Source organism: Scophthalmus maximus, chromosome 20 (assembly GCF_022379125.1).
Source record: "Scophthalmus maximus strain ysfricsl-2021 chromosome 20, ASM2237912v1, whole genome shotgun sequence".
In the NCBI taxonomy this organism is placed as follows: domain Eukaryota; kingdom Metazoa; phylum Chordata; class Actinopteri; order Pleuronectiformes; family Scophthalmidae; genus Scophthalmus; species Scophthalmus maximus.
The window spans coordinates 8339244-8355888 of NC_061534.1; the positions used below are offsets into that span (position 1 = coordinate 8339244).

Genomic DNA, 16645 nt, shown 5'->3' on the forward strand with positions numbered 1-16645 from the left:
TTCTTGTAAACAAGAAAGCGAGAATTGCTACGCAACGCACATGAATCTGGCAAAACGAACCACGAAAAGCTGTCGTCTTTAAATACGGACACACGTATTGGTGATGAGCAGCAGCTGGGAGGGCAGGCAGAGCCACAGGTGTGGAAAAACACAGAGGCCGACAGAGGCCACCTGGTGGACAGGTGGGGAAGAAGAAACAGGCTGGAAAAAGGGCAAAGAGCATGAAAGAGGAGGGAGCCCTCTCCAAAAACTTCCTTTGACTTAATGGAGATTAGGGCCGCAACTAACGATTATTTTCATAATCGATTAATCTGTCGATTATTTTCTCGATTAATCAATTAGTTGTTTGGTCCATACAATTTTGAGAAATGTCGATCGTGTTTCACCAAAACTCCAAGATGATGTTTTGTTTTGTCCACGCACCAAAGATATTTAGTTTACTGTCATTGAGGAGCAAAGAAACCAGAAAATATTCACATTTAAGAAGCTGAAATCAGAGAATTTTGACCGGTTAATCGATTATCAAAATAGTTGCAGTTTAACGGTGTAATTGATCAAATGTTGCAGCTCTAATGGAGATTTTGACAGTTTTTGCCTTTTGGATCGATACGCCGTGTCAGCTGTTTTCACAAAGTTTAGTGGAGTTCAGTAGAGTTTCATTAAAGTTCAAGAGTTTGGCGCTCAAAGCGTCAGGTAAGAAGGTTGGAGGTCAGGGTCCCCGGACAAATATAGCTATGCTAGGAGAACTTAATGCCTTCTTGATGCTGTATGTCCCTTTTTTTTAAATTAGTCAATCCTTTTATGTTGCAATCTTAATTTCTGTCAGTCCATGGTGTATACGTGTATACCCCTGTGTTGCTCTGTTCATGGTCGATCCTCAGAGACAGCAATGATCCTGTTTACTACAGCGCTTGAATTGTGATTAATCTGATTAAAAAAAAATTGACCATGACATATTTAAATGAAGATGTTTCAGTGCAGTGAACTGCATGATACATTTGTTTACCACTAAGTGGCACTGAAGGCTAAGGTGTAGCATTGAGTAAACGCTGCAAGAAAAGTGAAAGAAAAAAGCAAAAATCAAAAAAGTGTGAAAAAGAACAAATGTTCGTTGGAAACTTTTCGCCTCATTCATGCATACAGATGGAGGAGACAGTAAATCACATTCTAAAACATGTGTTTTGTTTCGCTGTGTGAACTCATGGCACGGCGCGCAGGAAAATGATGGAGTGTGAGAGGGAGAGAGAGAGAGAGAGAGAGGCAGCAGCTTCACTCCTCCTCTGCCAGCACACATCTGCTGCTCAGGAGATGGGACCCTGATCCAGAGAGGGAGCGCTTCATGCCTCGCAGATCAGACGCCACAGAATGGCTCGCTGCGTCGCAGTGTTGTGAGGGAGGAAGTGAAAGGGAAACGCCACCAGCAGAGTGTTTATGTGTTCCTTCCCCGGGGTTGCTGAGCTGATGCTTTCCCCCCAAGCTTGAAGCGATGTCCCAGTGCGGGTGCAGGCAGGTCCTGCTCGGTCTGGAGCTGGGCATGCTGGTGGCGGTCCTGGTGGCCGGGACTGCGGGACATATCCATGACAGGAGGGAGGCAGGGTCGTCCTGCTACGGGGGATTTGACCTCTACTTTGTTTTGGACAAGTGAGTGCGTCGACTTTTACTCCATCGCAGAAGGTCGATGATGCTTTGGTGCATGACACTTTTTTCTAAACAAAGACACGGGTGCAAACGTCATTTAAAGTTCTCCAGGGGCATTGATGGGCTTCCACTTGGTTTTATCACCTGTTGATGATGGGTACCAGACTCTGGTGTTCATCCTGTGGTGTAAAGTGAAAATGGGGCAGGCTCTTGGGCTCTGTGGAGAGAATCATATGTGAGAGTCTAAAACTCAAAGCAAAGCTTGCGCAGAGTCAACCCAGCTGTCACAGATGTGGATATGATGTATGTTTATTTTGAAATGTCACCCGTCCAGCTCTTTCTGTGGACAGTGATGTGTGTGTGTGTGAGAGAGAGAGAGGTTTGCTGAAGTGTAAATTCAGTCATATCTGCTGATCTCTGTGGTTAAAGAAGCTGTGCATTTTTCTACCACAATAATTTAATTAAAGCTCCATCATTTTCCAATTGTTGAAACGGAAGACTAAACCATTAAAAATAGCTTTGCAATTGTCAGGATTAAATCAGTTGTTATTTTGGCCTGCAACAAACTATGGCTGTTTATTTTCCATCATCGTTAAATCAGCCAATTGTTTTCTAGATTAATTGATCAGTGCTTTCGGCTTCTGTATAAAACGTCCCGCCGGAGAGCGCAGGGTCACATTTCGTATGCACTGTTTTGTCTGATCAACAGTTTGAAACCCGCTGAAGTTCAGTTTCCAGTGTTATAAAACACAAAAGCAGCAAACGGATCACTGATGAATCACTTTGGATAAACTGGAAGTAGAGAGTGGTTGGATTTTTTTGTTTTTTTTTAAATGATTGATTGACTAACAAGGTTGCCAATTGATTCTCTGTTTGCAGAACTGTGTCATCTTGTCTAAAGCAACACAGAAGCAGGTTTATAGAGATTTAAAAGCACTGTGAGACTGGACATAAGGGTCGGATTACACTGTCTATCCATCAGTCCTGAAGCTAATGTGAAACTCCGGAATAGGTCAGATCAAGTGTCTCATGTGTCAGTGTGGAGTTGTTTTGTTGGCCTCGATCATGCAGTCATATTTTCCTGGATGAAAATATGGACTTTTGCAAATTCCCTTTTACTAGAGCCGTGCACGCGTCCCTGAAAAATACACCGCAGACGTGTTAGTTGCAATCAAGTAAGTCATTAAAAATGACTTGAATTGGTTCAGATTTGATAGAGAGCGTGTTTACACAATGACATTTGAGTGTGCGCGTTTACTTTCATGGTAAAGTGCACTGCAGGGATTCCTGTTGTCAAACTGTGGCCACGCTTCACCGAGTGGCGCAGCCCACATGGACAGGCCCAGTCTCAGCTCGCTGTGCTTCAGTCTGCAGCAGAACCCTTTCTCCATTAGAGCCAGATGTTCCAGAGATCCCACGTTTTTGGCTGTCTCCGCACTGGGACTCGCATCTCGGGATAAATGAAAACATAAGCGAGGGAGAAGAAGCGAGGCAGCATAGCATGAGAAGAGGCAGTAGAGTTTGAACACAATTATCTCCAATTACTGACCTCCTTTTTTTTCTTTTTTTCAAACGCGGCATTCTCCTGCTGATTTTTGTTTTGCTGAGTCTGCACCTGTTGCGAAGCCAAGAGCTGATATGATGCAAAGCTACGTCCAAAGTATGATGTGGCACTTTTTGAGCTCATACAAGATGTTCAGGGTCCGTGGCACATAAGAGAAAAAAAATACAAAAAGCAGCTACAAAACAACAAAACATTCGATTCTGGTGTCTAAAAAAATACATACCAACAAGTTAAAACCACCAGGCTCAATGTTCAGTAGTTTCTAATATTTAAATTTGGGTTGGATCTCTTTAGAGTTGAAATGATTAGTTGATTGATTTCTCAACAGTAGATAATTAGGGCATCCGTCGGGATAATCAATTCATTGTTTCGCTAAACATTAGATTTGGAGATGACCTTTGATTTAGTGAGTTGGCCTTTTATGTTTGACACCTACGACAAGTTTTGGCTTAGAGAAGAAATTTAGTTTATTGCTACAAGCAGTTTACCATAATCCAGCATCCAGAGTAAAAACATATGGTACACTGTCAAGACGATTCACAATGTAAAGAGGAACCAGGCAGGGAGACTCTCCCCAATTCCCTTTTTTATTTGCAGTTAAGTAGTTTGACAAAATGTCGACATACAAGAAACACAGTTAGGACGAAAAAAAATGCATTAATCATCACTTTACGCTGACGAAACAATTGTTTGTGTTGCAGCATCAGAGGAATTGGTGCACAAATGAATGAAAACAACTAAAGAATAGAGCAGAAGTAGAAGTTTCTAGTCATAAACTACACAAGAGCAAGTGTGAATTTAGGAGAACAAGTCAGCCAAAGTTTTGTTTAATGAAGTTAAAGAATGTAGATGAAGTGTATGAGAATAATTACTGTGTTTTGGAAAGGGAAACAAGCCAGGATTTGAACAGATTGAGATTAGAACCAGATGTGAAGGACAGTGGAGTAGGTAACAGCTGATCAGAGAGGCACGAGGAGGAAAACGGGACCTGGCAGTTCTACGGCTCGACCTCGTCAATGCATACGGTTCCATACCCCATAAACTAGTGGAGACGGCACCGTAGCGGCACCATGTTCCATATAACAACAGTGACTTCAGCGTGGATAACTATGATAGCATTTAATCTAAGATTCACTTCAGGGCCTGTCACACCTGATGGGCTCCCTAAAGAAGATCACCATCTGACTTGTTCCAGCCATGAACATGCGGGTCAAGTCAGCTGAGGTGGAGTTCAGAGGCCCAGTAATCAAGACTGCGGTCCAGCAGCACTCCATCTGTGCCTTTTTATAGACGACCTGACAAGTTAACATCAACATCAGTCCCAGGGAGCAAATGGATCCTTCAGGACTTGAATGTTAGTCAAGTGGTGGACTAGATGAGCGGACACAATTCCCAGTTCACAAGCAGGTTTATTGCAACAAGGTTGAAAAGAGCACAATAAAATAAATGTGCTGACTCTGACAGAGCCTACTGTTGAGGAAATCCAAAGAGTCCAGGTCCAAAAGAAGTCCAATCCTGTGTCTAGAGGCAGGCAAAGAGTCAAGGGTGCATCACAGAGCAAAGGTTGGATCTGTGGTAGTTGGCACAGAGGGTTTAGGAATAGTTCCAACAACTCACTACAATGAAGCCAAGGGCCAACAGACAAGATGGAAACAGGTGATGGGCCGTGACATCTAACAGTCCAAGTTGTGGAACCCCTCCACATCACATGTATCATTCAGTCTGTCTACGCTGTTCTGCCCAGCCCATAGCAAAGTCGACGCACCAACCTGTCTCTTGTGCTGAAGAAGAAAAAAACTGCAGCACATCCTCCGCAGCTGTTCCAAAGCGCTTGGGGAGGGTGGATATTACTGACGCCACAGCCGAGGGCTGAAGGTAACTGCTGAGTACCATCGCGCAGACAAAACATCTCAGACCACCAGACTCTCATTTGCTAGAGCAGGAGAACATCTAAATCCCAATCCGAAAGCCCGAGCAGGCCAAGTTTGACCAGCGCGTGACTCGAAGATGAGGCTGGAGTGAGCAAATCTGGGGCTTTGTGGGGAAATCAAAACATGTGTTGTTGATGTCATACTAAAAAAGAAATGATCTAAACAAACATACAAACTGGAGGACACTGGAGGACTGCTAAGTCACACAACAAGACAGCTAACTGATTTCCCTTGAATCTTCTTCTCAGGTCTGGCAGTGTGCAACATTACTGGAATGAGATATATTATTTTGTTGACCACTTAGCACACAAGTTTATAAGGTGGGTCCACACAAACACAGCTTGGATTTAAAGTCTAATAAGTGAGAAGAGAGAAAAGAAATAATAGAAAGTAAAACATAACAGTCGCCTCTTCTTCTTTTTCCAGTCCTCAGCTGCGGATGTCTTTTATTGTGTTTTCAAGAGAAGGGACGACTCTCATGGCTCTAACAGAAGACAGGTGGCCCATACTCAGCCGCACTCAAATCTCTATACGATTCTCTTTACACATTTTTGCATTTCGACTAACTTCGGGAATACGTCCATGATCAGAGAGCAGATTCGAGCAGGACTGGAGGAGCTACGCATGGTGCAGCCCGGCGGAGACACCTTCATGCACAGAGGTTTTCAAAGAGTAAGTCGTCTGTTGAATCAATGGGAAACTTCTGTCCCATTTAGTTTTAAAGCCACTGACGCTTTAAAATCATGTCTCCCTCAGGCCAGTGAGCAAATATACTACGGGACGGGAGATGGTGAGTTCACCCTTTTTCTTTTTAGCACTTAATCATAGTGAAATCTGTCTTTGTCAGATTTTTAGTAAAATCATCAGATGAATTGAGAAACAACAACAAAAGCAGCACTGCTCTTCAATTTCATCACAATTTGGCACAAAATAGTTAATGCAGTTGGTTCAATGGAATTCTTAGTTTAAAAATATATTTAAAGAATATCTTACCTTTTTTTTCTCCTTCTTTCTCCAATCTTTTTCTTTCAGGTTACCGGACAGCCAGTGTCATCATTGCCCTGACAGATGGTGAACTGAGAGAAAATCAGTTTGACTTGGCACAAAGAGAGGTGACATGGAAACCCACAGGGCATCACAGTAAAATCAACGGTGTTAAAATGACAATAATAGCACAATTAATAATTGGAGTTCAATAGAGAGTTAATATAATCTCAGACGTATCTAAAGTATTAATATAACTTCCTCATCATACTATTTGAGAGCTTAAGTCATTCACTGTTGGGGGATGTCACACCAGGTGTTTTTCAACAGCTGTCTGGGACGTAATACTGGTAACGTTACATAATGCTGGCGATCAGCGACATCACAGATGGAGTCAGTTTCCGTCGAGGAAGAGCAGTGCAGCAGAACCGTTCTCCCCGATGTGATGTAAGTGAGCGCTCATGATCTTACTGTCTCGTTTTGATTCAGGCCAGCAGAGCACGGCAGTTGGGAGCCACCGTGTACTGTGTGGGAGTAAAAGACTTCAACGAAACCCAGGTAGACCAATCAGTTAGCCAATAGGCCAATACACTAGTAATCAAATGAATGAATCAACCAAAATGTCAGATGCATTGTTAATCGCTCATGTCATGTTTTCTTGACAGCTTTCCACAATAGCGGACAGTAAGGACCATGTCTTCCCTGTGAATGATGGATTTCAGGCACTACAGGGGGTCATTGACTCGGTACAAAACACAGAAATAGATTATGGAAAGATGCATGCTTAGCTAAGAAACTCTCACATAATTTATCAAGTTTAAGTTCACCTATTCAAATCAATGTTTTCCCTTTCAGATCCTGAAGAGATCATGCATTGAGATCCTGGCCGTGGAGCCGTCCAGTATCTGTGAAGGAGGTAAACAACAAACTGCAAACTCACTCATGTTAGGTTGGATGATATATTACAACTCATTGTTTTGTACAAGCTCATTATTCCAGTCAATAAACATTATTACACGATATACTACAGTAAAAAATATATATCAATCGTTTTCATTTCATTTCAGAATCCTTTCAGGTTGTAGTCAAAGGAAATGGTTTCCTTTACGCCAGAGATGTACAGAAGGTTCTCTGCAGCTTCCGCATCAACGACACCGACGCTTTGAGTAAGTACCTGCCCCAAGGTTTCTCCAACAAACTTTAGTTTTGTAGTATTTTCTACTTTCTCAGTCCTACAATCAAACGCTGGAATTAAAATGTTCTTTAAGGATGTATTTCTTTGTGGGGATTTTGTTTTCTTTGTGTCAAAGGAGTTGCTTCACCCAACTCTGTAGTTCCCCTCAGCTCTATAGAGCATTAGAGCATATTTCAGCTCCTTTGCTTTGGTTTTACATCCTTCACGGAACATGAGACGGACCAAGTTATCGCCCAGCTGGTGAACACAGGGAAGCAGCTAAATAGCCAATAAAAGCTAAACAAAGAGTGAATATTGGACATGCATTCATCTGGCTAACAGACAGATGACTTCAGATTACTAACATCGTCTGAAGTTCAAGAAAATTAAAAGGAAAAAAATGCAGCAGTCCTGCAGCTTTCTGTTTCTCCAGTGCAGACCTGGACTGAAGGCCTGATTCGTCAAGCCTATAGGTACATCGAACTGTGAATCATAGAACTGAAGTGCATAAATAAACTTAAAAGAACTGTTAGACAATTTGGGAATATGTTTTTTTAACTTTCTCGCTGAGAGTCAGGTGAGGAGATCGATGTCACTCTCTTGGCTGTTACAGCAAAAATGCAGCTGGAGCCCGCGGCTGCTTAGCTTAGCACAAAGAAAAAGGGGGAAACACCCTAGAGAACGTGTTGCAGTTTAGGTTCTCGATATAAGACGTGAGCACAGGGAGGCTCTGTGATGTTTAATTCATCCTATAATATATATTATGCTATTATCAAGGTAGGACATTTAAGATACAGAGTTGTACAGTAGGTGGACTAAATATCTATTCTAATAGAAGAATAGTAATATGTGTATGAATGAGTTGAGCAAAGACTTATGTGTTACACAGTGACAATAGACAATAAAACTTTGTAGGTGTGTGAATTCACACAAAATGTATCCAACTATTAATAGACTTGAGAGTAGAGTAGAAAAGCAGCAGCTTTTCAGATTCCTCTCAGCAGCCACTTTCACCGTTATTCCAAGTTTACTTTGGCCGTGCAGACGGGGACGGGGTGGGGGTCTGGGGGGGAGAGCCGCTCATTGTGGCTCACAATGATTTAAATCCCCGTCCTCCCCAAAAACCATCAGCGCCCCGCTCCTCTGCTTGGAATCAGCTGGTATAAAGCTCAGCGCTTCTCAGATGTCCACAGAGGAATGTGGATCTCGTCATGGACGAGCACTGTCTTTGCACACACTAGACCCTCACTCGGCCGGGCCAGATAAACCACAACACTCCCTCATTTGCTTCATTTTCCATGAGGAGAGGAAGTCCAGGAATTTAATAGCATAATAATATTTTGAGGCTTGAATCTTGAGAAGTTCTTTTGGCCTGGTAGAAAAAGAAAACCTTTTGCGTTACTTTACTTTACTTACAATTTCACTGATTATGACTTCACTTGTAATTAACCTCTGCATTTATCATGTCAAATACAAATTCTTCCACAGTGGAAAGGCCGTTGGTGGTGAGGGATACCTACCTCTTGTGCCCAGCTCCTGTTCTGGAAAAACAGGGAACGTAAGTTACTGTTAAACAGACAAGGTTGTCTGGTCTTCATAAAGCAAAGAAATACAAACTGAAACCTTTCACTACAATAGGAATAAATAGAAACTTGCAAAACTGGCAAACTGTTTTCCTAAGTGAGGATCCTTGCATTTTGTGATGTGTAGGATTTTAACTTATGGGATGGAAACTAAACGTCCACCAAGGAGGCTTTGTTCTCACTCATGTCAGTTGGTTTGTCTGCAGGATTATGCAAAAGGTACAGAACCGATTTGCACAAAATTATGAGGAGGAACAGATAACATAGGGCATGTTGTGACATTCAACATCAATTTCTAAAGAAATGTGTGTTTATATATTTTGGTGCAGATCCACACAATAATCAGGATCTGGTGGGGGGAAAAAAAAATTGATTGGCCTTGGTAGAGGTATGCGCTCTCACTGAGTGCAATTCTGTTTATTTTGTTCATAACAACAGTACAACCAAAGTCAGATTTAGAAGCGCGCTGAAGGTGCTGAGGTCCTTGCCGTCAGCACGCTATCATTTACTCTCCTTTACCCTCCTCCTGTTCCTGCAGGTCCGCCACGCTCCACGTCAGCATGAATAATGGCCTGAGCTTCATATCGAGCTCCGTCACAATAACTGCAGTCACTTGTGTAAGTACAATTAAAAACATAAATGGAGTCACGCAAGAAAATTAACTTATCTAGATTTTGATATGTCATTTTCTGATGCAGATTTATTTTTTGGGGCCATACATTGAATTAAAGCATGTCAGAGCTATTTCTGAGATGCAAGAACTAATTTATTAATTTCTTTCGGTTTATCTCTGAAGAGACGTCCAAGGCTCCCATCACACATTTTTGCCCACACGCTTTTTGTGGTGGTCTTGACAATGACAAGATGTTACAAATTTTGACATCAATCCATAATGTCCTCTCCAAAGAATGGAAGAGATAATCTGTACAATGCATAGATATCTGATTACAGTAGATCAAAATAACCGTCCGTTCTTATCGAATCAGCTCCTCACAACACAAGTTTTACGAGTGAAGCCAGAGTGCAGAAGAAAGGAGGTGGAGGGGCTGTTTTGTTCAACGATTCCCTCCAATGCAACCAGATATCTTATGGAAACTTTGCCTCCTTTGAAAATGTGGCTCTTCAGTTGAATTCCTCCTCCCGAGTTATGTTCCTTAATATCTACAGACCACCTCAGTGCTGTGCAATGACTTTTCTGAACTACTGTCTATAATCTGTATGGACTAGAGAACTGTGTTATGGACTGACTCGGCATGTGACGGAGGTTGCGGTGATTGATGCTGCTCTCTCCGAACATGCCTGTGTTTTCTCCAAGAGCGCTGTGTCTGTGCAGACAAATGTTCAAAGAAAAGCAATCACAAAACGGTATATCGCCGCATAAAAATTCCAGTGGAATATCTTTTCAGGCTTTTCTCGTCCACCCCCCCCCCCCTCCCTTGGGTCTCAGTAAATTCGCTAGTTGATAACTTCAATGTTAAAATTACAAATATTATTGCTGCCATTGCACCCGCTGTCCTCTGTCCTATACCCCCCTTCTAGTCTGATGGGACCTTTGTGGCCATCGCTCTGCTCATCCTGATGCTCCTGCTCACCATCCTGCTGCTGTGGTGGTTCTGGCCTCTCTGCTGCACTGTGGTATGGAAGCCATCTTGGTGAAGAACATACCGTACAAATACGTTTGTTATGATACAATACACTAGCCCGTCTTTGAGGGTTACTGGTCGTTCTTTTTCTTGCAGGTCATCCATGAGCCACCTCCCCCGGAAATAGAGGACAGCTCTGTAATTGGTTTTATTTTATTTTTTCTTCACCTTAGAATAACAGAATTTTATTAAAAAATTCCTGCCATCCGTAGTCATTTGTTTACATTAATGATTCACTGGTATGTCACAACAAGAAAGTAAAAATTGTGTCCAGATTTCCAAATGTTTGGAATATTAATGGTGCCAATATTAGATGTGTTAAATCTCTTCTTTCTCCTGTAGGATGATGAGGATGGTTTTCCCAAGAAGAGGTGGCCCACTGTGGACGCCTCATACTACGGAGGACGTGGCGTTGGAGGCATCAAGAGAATGGAGGTGAACCAGACAGAAAAGTGCAACAGTTTAATTTTTACAGTGCTCACAAATGATGATTGTATGTGGAAAGTGTCTATTAGAAAAAATGTCTCAGGATCTAAGACACTGAGAAATGTTTTTGTATTCACCAAGTTAGTACTTCTGGGGAAAGTGCGGTCATGGATATTAAACCATCATCTCAAAATGTTTTAATACTGTATGCTTTTTTAAAGAGATCAAATCTATAAATAAATCTACATCTGCGAACCGGTTTCAGGTTCACAGGCGATAAACGTGGCGAGCTTGAATCCGCGACTCAGCTTGTTTTGAATTGTTGAAGAGTGCACAGGATTACAAAGCAGGAAGCGACTCATACTTTCAAAAGAGATGAGAATGAAAGTCCATGCTGGAAGAGACTGAGTCACTTTGTTGTTGTGACCTGTTCTGAGAGCCAATGAGAGTCAGGATGAGGCCATCTGGCCAGTAAACGGTAAAGTTTTAAGGCCCAGAGGCCCCAACGTGCGTTCAGTTTGTGGCCGAATTGTGCAAACTTGCATGATTCAGTTTGTGGTGGTTGTAGTCTTAGTTTTTTTGCTTAGGAGAATGTAAATGTGCTCTTAGTTGTGGTGTTTAGCAGTTTGAGAACAGAACAGAATCATCTCAAGTTCTGTCGCAGAGAAGAAAAACTGATTCAAGAGGGGTTTTTTTTCACAATAAGAAGAGACAGAGTGACATCTGGGCCCCCTTGTGTAACAGAATAGTTGAGAGAAGAGGACGACAGAAAGTAGACTGACACGTCCTCAGGTCAAGAGGGACCTCATGTGTTTGTTGTCTAAAGCAAATGAAGGTCAAGGAGACAAGAGTTGCCCTCTCGCTGTATAGTGTTTGACTGAGGGGTTGGTGCAGTCTGTGCTGTGATTTTTGCCTTGAAGTGGCAGCGCTTCCAAACAGAGCCGTGGAAAATATGCACAGCTTGGTTTAAGTGCTTTCTCTGCCAAGTTCGAGCCGTCACGGTTTGTCTGTGGCAGCTGCGAGGTAGTCGATTTGAGCGATGAACTTCTGAGGTTGCTTTGACTGCGCAGGTTTCACGCTCGATGTGCCGAATCTTGACATGTAGCCGGGGGGAGGGGGGCTTTTAGTGATTTTAGTGACGTTCTTTGCCACATGTGAATGCGGATTGGTTTGTGGCAGTGGGCCTTGTTGAATTCTGAGGTTTCATGCGGTAGAGCAGTTGCGAAAGTAAATGTATGAGCTTTCGGACGTTTAGGAAAAAAAATCCCAAATGTGAAACTTTGCATTTAATGACAAAGACCTTTGTAACGAGAAGTGGGGTGGTGGGGGAGGGGGAGGCGACTTCTGTTTGTTTTTCTGTGCATTTCAGTGGACTTGATTTAATTGAATTCAATGGAGATATGCAATAATCTAGATCTGCAATACTCTTCTGGATATGAAAGGAATGAGTCATGTTGTACAAGTAAAACCAACATTTGACCTGTTGTTGGCACTAGAGGAAAAAAGAGGAAATCTCCACACAAATATGTGTGTAGTAAGTCAGTGGATCACCAAGTCCGTAGTATTCATCGTCTGTTAACAAATCTTGTTTGTACAAAATTTCATGGCAAGCCATCCTGCAGATGTTGAGATATTTCGGTGGTGGTGATGGTGGATTTATGAGACATGTTGTTTTTTTCAAAATGTATTACTCCAAGCTTCTTGTCTTTTCTCAGGTCCGTTGGGGCGATAAAGGCTCCACTGAAGAAGGAGCCAAACTGGAGAAAGCTAAAAATGCTCGCGTTGTGATGCCGGAACAGGAGTTTGACTTTCCTCCATCGAAGTCGTACTACAACACGCACAAATCTGCTCGCTCACAGAAGTGGTACTCTCCCATCAAGGTGCTCAAAGTCACGCTTTTCATGCAGTTACCAAATCTTTACTCAACAGCCTTTTCACCCATACCTCATTTATCTCCCTCAGTTTATTCAGTTGTCATGAAGCTGTATCACTGTCATTGAATGTAACTGAATACATGGATCACAAAACGTGAACATATGTAATATACAGTATGAGGCCAGATGTTTTAAAAGGAGCTGACATTCAGACTTTTTTTCCTTGCGACGACGTCTGTCCACCACAACCCTCGAAATGTTACTTTCTAAGCGTTTCTGCGGACGGTGTGTTACCAGGAAATAGTTAATAAATCCATTTCCTCACATTAGTCAGCCGAATGGACGGTAATATGAACCAGACACGAACTGAGCTAACCCCTGAATATGGAATCTGTTGAGAGGCTGTTATTCCTAACAAAATACATTCTTTATTTAAATGTCTCCCTACCGCGTAAAGCTTCCTATTCGGGAGTCAAAGTGAGACGTCTGGAGCAAAATCAAAGCGGAGCAGACACAAATAAACAGATTAACTGGTTTCATTACTTCAGCTTTTTGCCGGTCTATTAAAATCATTGTTCTTGCTGGAAGCAGACTCATGTTATCCTTCTGGTTGTTGTTGTTGTGATCGTCTCTCAGGGCAAACTGGACGCTCTGTGTGTGTTCCTGAGAAGAGGCTACGACCGAGTGTCTGTGATGCGACCTCATCCCGGAGACAAGGTGAGACACATCCACAAACCAGAGGTCGCACAAACTGGAAAGTTGAGGCTGATTTCCTCCGGTGGTGTAACAAAAGCTCTTAACATCTGTGAGATAGGCGCACGCTCATTCAAAACAAAGCAATTGAAAAGATTGTGAACCGACCACGTCAACGCTTGGCAGGCAGATGTTTAAGAATCACGCAGAGGTTTAAATTCCTGACCTCATGAAATGATGGCATGAGTGAAGTTCGCGAGCGAAGGCCTGCGGCTCCGCATCAAAGGACACGGTGGAGACCCGAGCTGGAATCTTATCTGTATACACATTAAGTGTTATTAATATGTGGCGTCAACCACTTTTCAAAAGTAAAATCTGCTTCACATCAGAAGTGTTGTGACATTATGGAAACTCTCAAGTGGCACAGTGAGTAGACAAAGGTAAAAAACAACGGCAGCGCTGTTGTGGAAGAGTGCTCTTGTCTGGAGAAGTCATTAGACGTGGACGCCGCCTGCCTCCTCCAGCTCTCTCAGCGTCAGCGTGGCTGGGCTGGCAGGAGTGCTGCTTTCTTCCAGGACACACACTAGCAGAAGGAATTTCCTCTTTCTGTCTGTTGAAAGATTTGCCCCAGTGGAATCAGTTTGCAGCAGAAGTAGATTTAGGGCATTTTCAATGAATAGTAGTGTCTTGTCTTCATAGGCTTGGTTCACCTCAGCACCTATAATGAGCAGCTTCTCCTCATTACAGGGCCGCTGCATAAACTTCACCCGAAGCAAACCCTTATCCTACCCTGCTACACGCTACCCCATCTACAACCATCCGTCCACACCTGTCTACACTTTGCCCCACACTTACCAGCGCCGCCCGTCAGAGGGCAGCCCACTCTTCAATTTGCCCCCCTCGCCGACTTCAACGCTCCCGCCTCTGCCGACCACTCCTCCTCCGTCCTCCACCAGCCCTCCCATGTACACTCCGCCTCCAAACAGAGCCCTGCCCCCGGGCAACACCAGCTCCATCTCTGCGCCGCCGTCTCCGACTGGCTCTCTGCCGCCTCCACCTCAGGGGCCACCTCCTTGTCGAGCACCTCCTCCGTCGCGCCCTCCTCCACGCCCCAATCATGATGACGACGATGACGACGATGATGATGATGATGATGATGGAGAGTGGAGCAGCTGAGGAGCAGGATCCAAGCTCAGGATGGAAAGTTACAAAGACCCTTTCACTGTGTCTCTGTTGAAATTTGCCCAAACAGAATACGAATTAAAGTGACTGTGATTCAACACCTGCACAGTGAAAACAATGAACTCTGTTTTCCTCCACAAGTGTCTCACGTGTTATGTGCCACAAACAATGACTTATTTTTTTAAGTCTAGAAAATGAATATTTAGGTAGCACGCAGCTTTGGCTATTAAATGCTATTGTAGTTAGCCTAATTAGTCACTTCCTAATGCCAAATGAAACGACGATGAACTGGTCAAGAATATCAGCGAGCTCTGGAGCTGTATAAACTCACATTTTAGCCTTTGCCTGATATGAATTAGATTTATTTATCAAAAATATTCTTTCAATTTTTTGCACAGTGAAACTTTTTTTGGGGGGGGGGGGGGGGTTGGATCCCAGTGACTCAGCAACTGCTCCATGTATTTACATGCAAGTGCTGTCTTGAAAATTGCATTGTTTTGTGACTCAATGTTGATTAAATCACAAAAATATTCTGTATATGTATAAATACATTGTGTGTGTGTGTGTATATATATATATGTTTCTGGTGTGTGATTTCATAAATGCCGGCAGTTGTAATTTTACACATCAATCGCTTTCTGATCAACATGAAAATGAAGCATGATTTTAAAAAACCAGAGACTTCACTGTCAACAAGGAACTCTTTAAAGACACAAGCTACATCTGTGGCAGTGTCCGACAGAGTGACCTCTGGGAAATCACACAGACACGGATTTAGCAGCCGAAATGGAAGAGAAATTTGAGGTTGTTTAATATCAATAAAGAAGTGTTTTTCGCTGTATAATTGATGTATTGTCTGTTTCTCTGAGCTCAGCCACACGTGGTCAGATTGACCTTTGTTCGGTGATGACAAGTTGGAGGCTTTAACTTTGAATGTGACTTGAATTTACAACCACATCATTTAGAGCCTGACGTGTATATAGTTCACCTCTGTGGGTGTTCTCATCCGCCAGTGTGTTTAAACCTCTCCCACACTGTCCAGCTGTGAAACGTCTTCAGGGCAATATATGGTGCAACCGTACAGTAATTAAGGAGGGACTTTTACTACTACATAAAGTTTGGAGACATCATGTAATCCTCAGTATAGCTCCACCCGTCCTCAGCCTACACAGCAAGAGGAATTGACAACACGTGTCGGTTCCTAAAAACAACCTGTGAGCTCTGTCAGATTACACAGTATGTAAACGGCCTAACAATGAAAATCCTCCATAAAGTTATTGCTGATTTTCAGGGGATTTGTAACTTCGAGTGTCGTGGCATGCTGTTTTGTGGACCTGTCCACGGCCACTTAAGGAGAAAGCAGTGAATTGTCTGTCAGAAGATTTTTTTTCATGACAGGTGAGTCCCAGTTGAGGTCGTTTGTTACAACCTGGTAAAGATGCACCCGAGGTCTCGAGGATCAAGATGACTGAGGCTCAGCGAAGAAGCTTTGAAGATGTGGAAAACATTACCTTGACATACTGTAATCAGATCTTGGCTGCTTTTCTCTGTTTTCCTGGCTGGCACTGTAGGAAATATACATGGGCCTACAGCTGGAATGTGGATGGGTGGTTAGAAGAAAGATGAATAACGTGCAATTATTTACTTTATTGTTAAGAATACGCTGAACTGTTGGGCGTAAATGATTTCCATTTTTGGTAGGTTGCCTACAGAGCCTATCTCTCAAAAAAATAAATGAAGAGTTCATGATTATGCAACAAGCCGTGGAACAGTCAGTCTTATTCCACTCAGACCCACTAAAATAAACCCAAGTATATATTTTCCATGTGCTTTACTTAGTCTCACTTCTTTCTTCAATTGGAAATGCTTTTACAGACGCACACGGTCGGACTCGCAGTCCTGTGGGCAGTGAGCTCACGAAGGCATGTGTGAGAAAACTGCCAGAAGCAGAGG

At 42.9% G+C, this 16645-nt stretch overlaps 1 protein-coding gene across 2 annotated transcripts; it reads left to right on the forward strand.

The window, feature by feature from the left end:
• Positions 1-1274: 1274 nt before the first annotated feature.
• Positions 1275-15533, forward strand: LOC118284609 (anthrax toxin receptor 1-like). 2 transcript variants are annotated; one of them, XM_035607448.2, is made up of 18 exons: positions 1276-1641; positions 5382-5453; positions 5560-5631; positions 5724-5805; positions 5890-5923; positions 6166-6245; positions 6607-6675; positions 6783-6863; positions 6973-7033; positions 7185-7283; positions 8780-8849; positions 9413-9491; positions 10414-10509; positions 10614-10655; positions 10860-10952; positions 12659-12823; positions 13454-13534; positions 14258-15533. In XM_035607448.2, exons 1-18 carry the CDS (start codon positions 1487-1489, stop codon positions 14684-14686), a joined length of 1860 nt encoding a protein of 619 aa, XP_035463341.2. In that variant the 5' UTR covers positions 1276-1486; the 3' UTR covers positions 14687-15533. The 2 variants fall into 2 exon arrangements, with proteins under 2 accessions (XP_035463342.2, XP_035463341.2); XM_035607449.2 differs by lacking the exon at positions 5382-5453 and having other exon boundaries at positions 1275-1641.
• The last annotated feature ends 1112 nt before the right edge of the window (positions 15534-16645 follow it).

Coding starts and splice junctions, on each gene's coding strand:
- LOC118284609 (XM_035607448.2), top strand. CDS start 1,487: ATGTCCCAGTGCGGGTGCAGGCAGGTCCTGCTCGGTCTGGAGCTGGGC. Junction 10,510..10,613: donor GGCCTCTCTGCTGCACTGTG/GTATGGAAGCCA, acceptor TTTTTCTTGCAG/GTCATCCATGAGCCACCTCC. Junction 10,656..10,859: donor CGGAAATAGAGGACAGCTCT/GTAATTGGTTTT, acceptor TTTCTCCTGTAG/GATGATGAGGATGGTTTTCC.